Source organism: Mobula birostris, chromosome 8 (assembly GCF_030028105.1).
Source record: "Mobula birostris isolate sMobBir1 chromosome 8, sMobBir1.hap1, whole genome shotgun sequence".
NCBI lineage: Eukaryota > Metazoa > Chordata > Chondrichthyes > Myliobatiformes > Myliobatidae > Mobula > Mobula birostris.
In genome coordinates, this window is record NC_092377.1 from 23,674,396 (window position 1) to 23,687,849 (window position 13,454).

Genomic DNA, 13,454 nt, shown 5'->3' on the forward strand with positions numbered 1-13,454 from the left:
TCAAGAGCTAACGTGGCTGCTTGAGTCACTATGTAAGTCTGTTGATGTGCCTCGATGCCTTGCCCTTACTGGACTAACTTGTAGAAAATTTACAAGGATGTTGCTAGGATTAAGAACCTGAGGTATAGGGAAAGGTTGAATAAGTTCCAAGTAGGTTACATGGATGGCACAACATTGTGGGCCGAAGGGCATGAAATGTGCTGCACATTTCTATATTTCTGTATTGGATAATCCAGTCATCTAGTAAAGGAAGCAGCCACTATGTTCATCATGTCTAAGCTGGAATTCAGGGCAACTGCAATGTACTGTTCTAAACTGAGAACATACACAGCCAACTGAGCAGAAACAGCCTCAGTTTAACTTCCACACTGGCACCTTTCATCAATACTGCAGAGTGTGGGTGTTTTGCTGAATGTAGTAACTTTATGACGTTACTGGAATGTAAAGTCCACCACTTTACATTACTTTCATCATGGAATTTAACCATGAGGTATGAAAATGGTATTTTTCAAATGAGTTGCAGGACTGCTTTTTAAAATTAAACATCGAGGTCCTTAACAAAGAAAATTCATGGCTAGCTTTGGTTTTCATAATGATCTTCATGGCTGTCATGAAAAAAGTCAGGTCTCCAGTGAATATTGATCACAAAAGTTATGAGGCAATCAGCATTTTTACAGCCATAGTTAAAACACACAATTTCAAACAGGACTTTAAAAGATGTGAAAGGTAAGTTAATAGCACTGACATATAGTGCAAGATGTCTCAGTTCAAGAAACAAACTGATTTTTTAAAAAAATTATGATATATTCATATTCACTGTTAGACAGCTCAACCCAAAATTGGATTGAATGGGAAAATTAACATGGGAATAAGATTAACTCCACAGATTAAGATACAGAAAGGCCACAGATGGTTTTGCAGCAGTGAAGTAATGAACTAGCAAGTGCTACCATTAATATATGCCACATTTGGCCCTCCTCGGCAATGGTGTTAACAACGCTGGGGGTAAATTTGCTGAGGAATGATAATGCAGATGTATTCAGCACTTACCTATGGCAAAGAATGTTTCCCTGTCAATGGTAGCAGCTTCCTTACAATCAAACAATAATGATGCAACTTCTTTGCGAGAAAAAAGACTTGCATCAGTTTGGGGGAGTGCCAAACGCTTCAGCTGATAGGCTAAAGAGGTCATTTTGCTTTTCCTAAAACAAGAAGGGGAAAAAAAAAGTATTTAAGGTCAATTCTCAGCATGGCAATTTGACTTTTAATAAACTTAAGTTTGTTGTATGTCTTCTAAAAAATCTTGTTACTTTAAAAACCGTGCATTTCTATAGCACATATCACGTCTCCTTCAGAACATACCGAAGCATTTTACAATGTATTATGTACACTGATATATTACTATAATGTTCAGAGAAATTCATCCAAATGTTCCTGGTCCAACCATGTGCCAAGAGAGCCCACTGGTGTCTCAATTTCTTCAGGAAGCTATGTCTCCTTTGACCCTCACCAATTTTTACAGATGCACCATATACTGAAGCACTACTGCATGGTATGGCAACTGTGCCACCAAGAGCACAAGAAACTGGAGTTTAATTATTAGCTCAGTACATCACAGAGCTTCTATGAGCTCTGTCCACAAATCTCGCAGCCTCGATACAGCAGCCAACACAGCACAGTGTAATGTAAAGCAACGGCTAAGCACAGCTGCAATGCCATATTCAAGTTTGCCTGACAACACCACTGTCATAGGCCGAATCAGCATATAGGAGGGAGACTGAAATCTGGTTGAGTGGTGCCTGAACAACAATTCACTCAACGTCAGCAAGACCAAAGAACTGATTGTGGACCTCAGGAAGGGGAGCTCAAAAGCACACTCATCGGTTCTCATTGAGGGGGTCAGCCATGGAAAGGGTGAGCAGCTCGTTCCTGGACGGTAACATCTCAGAGGATCTATCCTGGGACCAACATATTGATGCAGTGCTATACTTCATTCAGAGTTTGAGCAGATTTGGTGCTTCATCAGCTCTATCACAGGCACAGGCCTCCCCACCACAGCAGATGCCATCTCACTGGCTCTTCACTCAACACATCAACATCTGGACAGTAACCATACATCAGGATGCTCATTATCGACTACAACTTGCCATTCAATACTATCACCGCCCCTCAAAATTCAACAATTATCTTCAAGACATTGGCCTCAATAATAATCAAATTTTATATTCTATTTCCGCAGAATCGTCAGATTCATTCTGTAAGAATTATTTAATAAGGTAGTTGCAATTGGCTCTTACATTCTCATTCATCCATCCAGAAAGAATATGCAACATCTGCCTCAGGTAGATCGATGCTAGTGCATCTATTTTACTTATTTCCCTCTGTATCTGCCTGCATCACATGGATGATCCTCAGGCCTACTGCTTCTTCCTTCATGGATTCCATTTGCCATAACACTTCAGTGCAAACTGGAAAGCTTCCCATTCAGTTTTTTTTAATTGAACTCCGTACATTTGCTCACAGTAAGGTAATGTTGCTATATGTCCCACACATTTCTCCTAAAATATCTGAATTCCTCCCCCACCCCCAATTTCTAGTTGTCTACCCTAACCATTTGCAAGGCATCGATAGCCATGTTAGGTATAACTACATGAATAATAGCCACGATTGGAGAAAAAGTTGTTAACAATGTGTCCCCATGGTTTGGTCTTTGTTACTGTGGTAAGACATGCACTGAAAGACAGCCACATCAACCATGTCCTGGATATATTCTGTTTGGTATTGCCCAGGGAACTTCCACTGCTAAATCTTGTTGAATCCATTCACCAGATTTAAAGGAATATCCAATTAAAATCAACAGATGCCCCAAAGGTTTGTGCTGCCTCTAGCACAGACCCTAATCTCTTCAATCCAATTTTTCACTGTCAAGTACACTTCAGCAATCAACTCTGGATACCATTTTTGCCAACTGACAGGACCTTTGACAATGTTTCCTCAATTTTGGATATGAAATAGCTTATTGAAATTAACAACATTCATTCACTTATGCAACAATAAAAAAGAGGCCACAAAGACTAATTATTGCTTCTGGTACCCACAACTGACAGACAGTTAACTCTAAATGAAGCCATGCTCAGTTGGGTGCCAATCTTTGCTTTGGATTCTCACCTGCAACCTCAAGGCAGCCTTTACAATGCCTATTTCTCACACAAAGTCTGCCTCCCAGCCTAATGTCAATGCTGAAAGTGACAGAATAAAGAGCTAGGATTTTACTACCTCTCAATAAATCAACTGCAGTTGAATTTCTGAATCAATATGGTCTGTTCAGTTTTCAATTCCTCAGTCCATTCCAATGAACTACCTTGCATAATTTTGGTGCATTATTAAAATGCAAATAAAAATAAAGGGAATTTAGATGTTTGGCATTGACCAGCAAGGCTGGAAGCAGAGACTGCTGAACTTTGCCAGGTTTCCCCTGATTTCAAAGGTTCCATTAAGCCCATGTGATCAAAACACTAATATTAATGCTGGTACAGGAGCCACGTATCTGTTCTCTCCCTGCTTTGTATTCTGCGTTGTGCATTTACTATATTTATAATGGTAACTAGTCATGTGAGTGGCGGCGTGGAAAAAGTGAAGGAAATAAGTTATGTATTCTCGCTCATTTCTTTGCAGTTTGTTGCTTGGGACTGGTGGAGGTCATGTCTTTGCTGACCACTGAGATACTGCTCAATAATGCTTAATTGTATGTTTGCTAATTGCTAATAAAGGATTCAACTTTCGGAGCGATTATTGGAGCACTGGACGTGTCACACAAGTATAACAGTCTCAATCAAGCAGCAATCATTTCTGGTTTTGATTTTGGATTAGCTTTGCTGCTACAGCTAGGTTTATACAACTTAAACTTATAAGGAACTTTTAATGCATTTTACAAGTTCTAAGGCACTATGCAGGGCTTAGCAAATAAAAATTCAAATTAAGATACTTCAAAATGACATTAGGGCAGCTGGGCCAAAGAGCTGGGTTTAAAAGGAATTTCTTAAAAGTGAGGGAGAGGTGCTATAGCAATCAACTGAGGGTCAAGGAAACCTTTCTAATGGAATTAAAAAAGGCCATGCAAGGCAGCAGAAAGGAGGTAAGAAGGCTACAGGGCTTTGGGGGATCTGAAGACCACGATGAGAACTTTAAAAGAATTTTAACAATATTGGTTCAGGAACCAGAGTATTAATGGGATGGTGCGAGTTAGGATATGGACACAGATTTCAGGGAAGTCTAAGAGGGAGAAGATATGGACGAGTGAGAATCAGTCATCTACAAGAGTTGACCAAAAAGAATTTCATGGCAGTGGAATTGCGGCAGGGACAAAGCAAGCAGAGTGGTGCATCACCAGAGACGAAGGTTCAATCGTGACCTCTGTAGAGTTACCACATTCTTGCCATGATCTTTTAGGTTTCCTTCCCCATCGCAGTGAGATGTGGATTGGATTGACAGGTGAATCCGCCATTGCAAATTGCCCCTAGGAACATTACTGAACCAATATTTTTAAATGACAAGTGGCTAGCTTAAATTCAAGTAAATTCAAATATAAAATTGCAAGTACTCAAAATCTGAAAATAAAACAAAATGCTAGAAAATGAAGACAGAAACTGAGTTAATGTTTCATGTCTACTTCCTTTGTCAGAATTTGGAAAGAGAGAAAGTAAGTTTTAAATTGCAGAAAGTTTGCTGCACTTCTGTGTAGGACAGTGATAAGGTGAGGCTGGGTGAGAAGCTGTTAGAGCAGTTTATGGAGATTAGACAGATAACACAAACAACAGTGTGAAATGTAGAGGTGCAAAAAATGCCCATCAAGTCAGTCCCCGTTAAGTGTCCGATCATCACATCCCAATCCTTTCTACAACTTAAAACTAAATTGTTTTCCCCCTTTCCATTCATAGGACATAGAACATAGAACAGTACAGCACAGTACAGGCCCTTCGGCCCACAATGTTGTGCCGACCCTCAAACCCTGCCTCCCATATAAGCCCCCACCTTAGATTCCTCCATATACCTGTCTAGTATTCTCTTAAGCTTCACTAGTGTATCTGCCTCCACCACTGACTCAGGCAGTGCATTCCACACACCAACCACTCTCTGAGTAAAAAACCTTCCTCTAATATCCCCCTTGAACTTCCCAACTTCCCACCCCTTACCTTAAAGCCATGTCCTCTTGTATTGAGCAGTGGTGCCCTGGGGAAGAGGCACTGGCTATCCACTCGATCTATTCCTCTTATTATCTTGTACACCTCTATCATGTCTCCTCTCATCCTCCTTCTCTCCAAAGAGTAAAGCCCTAGCTCCCTTAATCTCTGATCATAATGCATACTTTCTAAACCAGGCAGCATCCTGGTAAATCTCCTCTGTACCCTTTCCAATGCTTCCACATCCTTCCTATAGTGAGGTGACTAGAACTGGACACTGTACTCCAAGTGTGGCCTAATCAGAGTTTTATAGAGCTGCATCATTACATCGCGACTCTTAAACTCTATCCCTCGACTTATGAAAGCTAACACCCCATAAGCTTTCTTAACTACCCTATCCACCCGTGAGGCAACTTTCAGGGATCTGTGGACATGTACCCCGAGATCCCTCTGCTCCTCCACACTACCAAGTATCCTGCCATTTACTTTGTACTCTGCCTTGGAGTTTGTCCTTCCAAAGTGTGCCACCTCACACTTCTCCGGGTTGAACTCCATCTGCCACTTCTCAGCCCACTCCTGCATCCTATCAACGTCCATCTGCAATCTTTGACAATCCTCTACACTATCTACAACACCACCAACCTTTGTGTCATCTGCAAACTTGCCAACCCACCCTTCTACCTCCACATCCAGGTCGTTAATAAAAATCACGAAAAGTAGAGGTCCCAGAACAGATCCTTGTGGGACACCACTAGTCACAATCCTCCAATCTGAATGTACTCCCTCCACCACCACCCTCTGCCTTCTGCAGGCAAGCCAATTCTGAATCTACCTGGCCAAACTTCCCTGGATCCCATGCCTTCTAACTTTCTGAATAAGCCTATCGTGTGGAACCTTGTCAAATGCCTTACTAAAATCCATATACATCACATCCACTGCACTACCCTCATCTATATGCCTGGTCACCTCCTCAAAGAACTCTATCAGGCTTGTTAGACACGATCTGCCCTTCACAAAGCCATGCTGACTGTCCCTAATCAGACCATGATTCTCTAAATGCCTATAGATCCTATCTCTAAGAATCTTTTCCAACTGCTTTCCCACCACAGACATAAGGCTCACTGGTCTATAATTACCCGGACTATCCCCACTACCTTTTTTGAACAACATTCACCTCCCTCCAATCCTCCGGTACCATTCCCGTGAACAACGAGGACATAAAGATCCTAGCCTGAGGCTCAGCAATCTCTTCCCTCACCTTGTGGAGCAGCCTGGGGAATATTCCGTCAGGCCCCGGGGACTTAACCGTCCTAATGTATTTTAACAACTCCAACACCTCCTCTCCCTTAATATCAACATGCTCCAGAACATCAACCTCACTCATATTGTCCTCACCATCATCAAGTTCCCTCTCATTGGTGAGTACCAAAGAGAAGTATTCATTGAGGACCTCGCTCACTTCCACAGCCTCCAGGCACATCTTCCCACCTTTATCTCTAATCGGTCCTGCCTTCACTCCTGTCATCCTTTTTTTCTTCACATAATTGAAGAATGCCTTGGGGCTTTCCTTTACCCTACTCGCCAAGGCCTTCTCATGCCCCCTTCTTTCTCTTCTCAGCCCCTTCTTAAGCTCCTTTCTTGCTTCCCTATATTCCTCAATAGACCCAGCTGATCCTTGCTTTCTAAACCTCCTGTATGCTGCCTTCTTCCTTCTGACTAGATTTTCCATCTCACTTGTCACCCATGGTTCCTTCACCCAACCATTCTTTATCTTCCTCACCGGGACAAATTTATCCCCTACATCCCGCAAGAGATCTCTAAACATCGACCACATGTCCATACTACATTTCCCTGCAACATCATCCCAATTCACACCCGCAAGTTCTAGCCTTATAGCCTCATAATTTGCCCTTCCCCAATTAAAAATTTTCCTGTCCTCTTTGATTCTATCCTTTTCCATGATAATTATAAAGGCCAGGGAGCAGTGGTCACTGTCCCCCAGATGCTCACCCACTGAGAGATCTGTGATCTGACCTGGTTCATTACCTAGTACTAGATCTAGTATGGCATTCCCCCTGGTCAGCCTGTCCACATACTGTGACAAGAATCCATCCTGGACACACTTAACAAATTCTGCCCCATCTAAACCCTTGGAACTAATCAGGTGCCAATCAATATTAGGGAAGTTAAAGTCACCCATGATAACAACCCTGTTATTTTTGCACCTTTCCAAACAACGGATCTTTGACCTGGTGTGTTGTCTTTCCATATGTTGCCTGAACTCTTCCAGTTGGATTAATTGCAGATTTATTTAATAATTTGTATTTAAAGTCTCCAGATGACATTATCATCCAGAAGTCAGGCTGCAAGTTAAGTAAGTTATCTGTATCCTGTGGAGTCTGACAAATGCATCTGAGATGTCAGTAAACAAAACAAAATGCCAGTTCACTTCATGATCACCCAGTGCTTGTTTCAGGATAATATCATCTCGTCCCGAAATAAACTTGATCACAAATGACCACTTTCGTTTCAAACATGAAGTCAGTGTGTCAGAGAAAACTGGTAAATTGGTTCATTATTGCCACAGGTACTGAGGTATACTGAAAAACTTGTCTTGCATATTGTCCATACAGATCAATTCATCATAACTGAACAATTACAGAGAGCAGAATAAAGTGTTACAGTGCCAAGAAGGTGCAGTGCAGACAGGCAATAAGGTGCAAAGTCACAACAAGGTACACTGTGAGGTTAAGAGTCCATCTTATCATATGATGTACCATTCAATAATCTTGTAACAGCAGAATAGAAGCTGCCTTGAGCCTGGGGGGTGGTACATGTTTTCAGGCTTTTGTATTTTCTTCTTGATAGGAAAGGGAGGGGGAAATGAAGGCAGAATGTCTGGGGTGAGTCAGATTTTTGATTCTGGTGGCTTTCCTAAGGCAACAAGTATAGAAAGTGTTCAAGGACGGGAGGCTGGTTTAAGTGATATGCTGAGCTGAGCCATGACTCTGTTGTTTTTTGCAGTCACTTGCAGAGCAGTTGTGATACTCAGCCATGATGCATCCAGATGGGATGCTTTCTATGGTGCATCCATAAAACTCGGTGAGAGTCAATGAGATATGCTAAATTTCTGTAGCCTCCTGAGGAAGTAGAGGTACTGGTGAGTTTTCCTGCCCGTGGCACCTAATGGGTTGGGCCAGGACAGGCTACTCGTGATGTTCACTACTAGGAGCTTTTAAGTTCTCAAACCTATAGCCTGTAAAATTTTAAAGCTGCTCTATAGTTACAAGGGTTGCTGGCAAGAAACCAATCCTATAAAATGCAAGTCACCTGAGTGACCCGAGTCATAGAAATATATACCAAAAAAAAGTTTTATTTATCTTATTTTCTTGGACAGTACAATAAAAAGCTTAAAATGTGACGAATTGTACCTAAATACCATTATATTTACCCTTAACTTTTGATTTATCACAATTTAAAATAAAAACAAACTCAAGTATTTCTACGGGGACACAAGGGACTACATATGCTGAAATCTGGAGCAATGCACAAAAAAGAACTGGAGGAACTCAGTAGGTCAGGCAATTAGTCTTGAAAGCAACTGAAGGATCTTGGCCAGAAATGACGACTGTCCATTCCCCTTCATAGATGCTGCCAGATCCGCTGTTTTCCTCCGGCAATTTAAAGTGTTGGTCAAGTTTCCACGTGTCTGAATGATGTACCACATCAGTTATGTCCTTATTACGGCATTAAGAGACGAGAACATCCAGGATATTTCATTTAAATAAAAGATCTGGTGTATCTGAGAACCTGTCGGTGCTGCGGGAGACGAAATACTTATAATTCACTAATCGCACCCTCACCACAGCCTAAATAACAGCGGTGCTGACCTACCTTCTCCCAATGCTGTTATCTAAAATATAACAAAACATCTTCTGCCTGAGCGACCCCGCGCCGCTCCCTCCAATTATGTTTGTTAAACTCACCTTTTCGTCTAATTTCGATTAAAAACACTATCCACGCTCCCCTCTCCCGCTGTCCACATGCGAACGTGCACGGCACCCCTGACCCGGAACCGGATCCACAGCTCAGATTCCCACGGTCCTTCTCCTCCAGCGCCGCCTGTTGCCGGGAGGAACGACATGGTCCTGATGCGGAGCCGCTTTTGCAATTCACACGGTGCTGGAGGAGCCAGCCAGGAGTGAATCTGCATTCATCTGTCCCTCGGCATTAGTGAAGGTCGTCACCATAATTAAAATCTTGCAATAACTTCCTCAGTTAAGTTAGGTACCCAGGCACTGTTTCATTAAATTGCTCAATTCAAACTTAAGCATTCTTGATTTAAGGGTAAACACAAAAAATTCTGCAGATCCTGAAGAAGGGTCTTGGCCAGAAACATCAACAGATTTTTGGCCGGAAAGGCCAACCTGCCGAGTTACTGCAGCATTTTGTGTGTGTTGCTCTGAATTTCCAATATCTGCAGAATTTCTTTTATCTTCAACAAATCCACCAGTTTCTTAAATTATTTATTGCTGTATATGCTGGGCTGAGGTATGGAGAAAGAACTTTCTACCCTTACCAAACACATTTAAATGATAGAATTAGAGAAAGACGCAACACAAAAGTGAGCCCTTTTGGTTCACCTAAGCTAATCCCGTTTGTCTACACTATGCAGTATCCCACAGGACAGACAGCATCTATAGGAAAAAGTACAGTTGACGTTTCCAGTCAAAACCCCTCAGCGGGACTGGAGAAAAAAAAGCTGAGGAGTAGAGTTTAAAGGTGGGGGAGGGGAGAGAGAGACACCAGGTTATATGTAAAACTGGAGGGGGAGGGATGAAGCAAAGAGCTAGGAAGTTGATTGGTAAAAGAGACAGAAGGCCATGGAAGAAAGAAAAAAGGGGCGGGGAGCAGCAGAGGGAGGCGATGGGTGGGCAAGAAGATAAAATGAGAGAGGGACAAGAGGATGGGAAATAGTGAAGTGGGGGGGAAGGCATTACTGCAAATTTGAGAAATCGATGTTCATGCCATCAGGTTGGAGGCTACCCAAACAGAATATAAGGCATAGTTCCTCCAGCCTTAAGTGTGGCCTTCTTCTGACAGTGGCGGGTGCCATGGATGGGAATGGGAAGTGGAATTAAAAAGGGTGGCCACTGGGAGATCCCGCTTGTTCTGGTGGACGGAGCGTAGATGCTCGGCGAAGCGGTCTCCCAAACTACGGTGGAGGAACAGCACCTTATATTCCGCTTGGGTAGCCTCATACCTGATGGTATGAACATCGATTTCTCGAACTTCCAGTAATGCCCCCCTCACCATTTCCTACCCCCATGTCCCTCTCTCATTTTATCTCCTTGCCCGCCCATCGCCTCCCTCTGGTGTCCCTCCCCTCTCCTCCTTTTTTTTTTCTTCCATGGCCTTCTGTCTCTTTCACAAATCATCTTTCCCCCTCCAAGTTTCACCTATTGCCCGGCATTTCTCTCTCCCCTCCCCCCACCTTTCAAATCTACTCCTTGGCTTTTTATCTCGAGTCCTGCCGAAGGGTTTCAGCCCGAAACATCGACTGTACTCTTTTCCATAAATGCTGCCTAGCCTGCTGAGTTTCTCCAGCATTTTGTGTGGGTTGCTCAGATTTCCAACATCTGCAGATTTTCTCTTGTTTATGCAGTGTCCCTCAAGATTCAAAATTGTTTAATGTCATTTCCAGTACCAAGTATAAAGGAGAATGAAATGATAGTTACTCTGGATCCGATGCAGCACAAAAGGAACACAATCAGATAAAGAACACAATAATTAAAAAAACACAATAAATATAAATAAATGAGATGGCTTATATACATTGATTGTATGTCTACAAAGTGATGCTGGGTACAGGAGTGTCTGTACAGAAGGTGACTTTGACAGGAATTGATAATGTTGTGGTGGTGGTGAGGGAGAAGGAGTGGTGTTAGTGGTACCCTTCCCATCCAAGGTTTGCAAATAACTTGTAATAGTAGTTGTCACCACAACTTCCTCTGGCAGCTCGTTACAGATATTTACAACCTTCTATGAGATTAATTCACCCCTCAGATCTTCTTAAAACTTCTTTCCTTTCACTTTAAACCTGTGCCCACCAGTTGAAGACTCCCCTACCCTAGGAAGAAGATTCTGACCACTTATCCTATCTGTTCCCCACATAAGTTTGTAAACCATGGTAAGGTCACCCCTCAGCCTTCTTCAGTCCATTGTCATCATTATGTGCTGTGTCGTATGATATGGGTGATCATGTTCTATCCATGACCATGATTGTTCTTGGCAATTTCTTCTACTGCGATTGCCATCTTCCGGGCAGTGCCTTTACAAGACTAATGACCCCGGCCATGATCGCTACTCTTCAGAGATGGTTTTATTTTATTTATCAAGATGCAGCACAGACTAGGCCCTTTGTGCTGCACTGCCCAGCAATTCCCCAATTTAATCCCAGCCTAAACACTGGATAATTTACATTGACCAATTAACCCATCGACCAGTAGGTCTCCAAAGCAGGTGCCACACCTTGCCCAAGGGTGACCTGCAAGCTAGCGGAGGGAAGGAGAGCCTTACACCTCCTTTAGTAGAGATGTATCTCCACCTCACTAACCATTCTCCAGTAAGTGGTGAAAATACTTGTATGCTGCATGCTAATCCACAACAAAAAGACAAGATTAAAGACTGAAGATTGTTTATTGTCATTCTTTGGTACACGAGTGTTGAGGAGAATAAAATGATTGTTACTCTGGATCTGATGCAGCATTAAAAATACAATAAATATAAATACAAAAGTAATTCTAGAAAACACAATGTGCAAGTAATGTGGCCATGCATAGGTGGAGAGAAGGGGAAATGAAGGGTACTAGGGGGCTGCGGAGATGGGTGGCAGATGTGTGGTGGAATGGGTTAATGGGTGAAGGTGTTGATCAACCTGATACCTTGGGAGAAGTAACTGTTTTCGAGTCTAGTGGTCCTTGTGTGGATACTGCATAGCCTCTTCCCTGATGCAACTGTGGCAAACAGTCAATACGCTGTGTTTGTATGTATTAACAGCTGAAGCATCCAAAATAAAACAAGGAACCATTCAATATAAAAACCAGAAATTCTGCAGATGCTGGAAATCCATAGTAACGCACACAAGATGCAGGAGGAACTCAGCAGGTCAGACAGCAGTTATGGAAATGAATAAACAGTCAATATTTCGGGCTGAGATTCTTCTTCAACTGGAAAGGGGGAAGACGACAGAATAAAAAGGTGGGAGGCAGGGAAGGAGGATAGCTGGAAGGTGAAGTCAGGTGGGTAGGAAAGGTAAAGAGCTAGAGAGAAAAGAACCTGATAGGAGAGAGTGAATCATAGGAGAAAGGGAAGGAGGAGAGAAACCAGGGGGAGGTGATTGGCAGGTGAGAAAAGTTAAGGGGCCGGAGTGGGGAATCGAAGAAGAGGGGAAGGGTAGGGAATTTTACTTTAGCCAGAAAGATAAATTGAGATTCATGCTTTCAGGTTGGAGTGCTGGTAACTAGACAATCATTATATTGTCTTGTAAACAGCACTTCCAAAATGTTAATGAGCAGCAATGTTTGAAAGTTCAGACCCATTGTCAGCACTGGACCAACAGAGGACAATATTTTAGGTGCTGTAATGTTTGATGGTAAGTCTTCTGATGTGCCTCCCTGTGGTGAGGTGTATTTCATACCAGAAGCATAAATGAGATGAAGGAAGCTGCTGCTATCTACAGAACAATAGTTGTGATCAGGCAGCACTATTTCCTCATTGTTAACACAGGACCCAGTCACCTCGGAGGGGGATGGAAAAGAGCAAGGGGGGGGGTGGAGGGTATTGCTGATACCTGTGAATTGCTTCACATAAGAACAAAATTACATCCAAATCCTCACAGGCCTCATTCCAAAATAAATGATGAGATAACATAAAAAAGGAATTTGCATGACAATGTTTAAGAGTAGCTGCTTTAGCCCCTCCAACATGTATTCTTTTGAATACGAAGAGGAGACCAGTGTAGAAGTAGGAAAGGTTTTGGTCAAGTATATAGTGACTCTGTAGTTGTATCTTAGCTTCCAGCGTAGGTGTGGGCACGTGGCCAAGTGGTTAAGGCATTGGACTAGCGACTTGAAGGTCGTGAGTTCGAGCAACGTGTTGTGTCCTTGAGCAAGGCACTTAATCTGCAGCAACACTGGTCCTAATGCCTTTCCCTTGGACAACATTGGTGTCGTGGAGAGGGGACTCTTGCAGCATGGGCAACTGTCGGTCTTC

General features: G+C 42.7%; 1 protein-coding gene across 1 annotated transcript in view; it reads right to left on the reverse strand.

Annotated features, from left to right (window-relative positions):
* Positions 1-9,251, reverse strand: part of heatr1 (HEAT repeat containing 1) — a 106,469-nt gene extending 97,218 nt beyond the window's left edge. Inside the window, exons 1-2 of the mRNA XM_072264907.1 lie at positions 9,167-9,251; positions 1,051-1,202 (exon numbers count right to left, since the gene is read on the reverse strand). Coding sequence (XP_072121008.1) covers positions 1,051-1,192 — 142 coding nt within the window. The 5' untranslated portion in view covers positions 1,193-1,202; positions 9,167-9,251. The remainder of the gene's footprint in view (positions 1-1,050; positions 1,203-9,166) is intronic.
* Between the last annotated feature and the right edge of the window lie 4,203 nt (positions 9,252-13,454).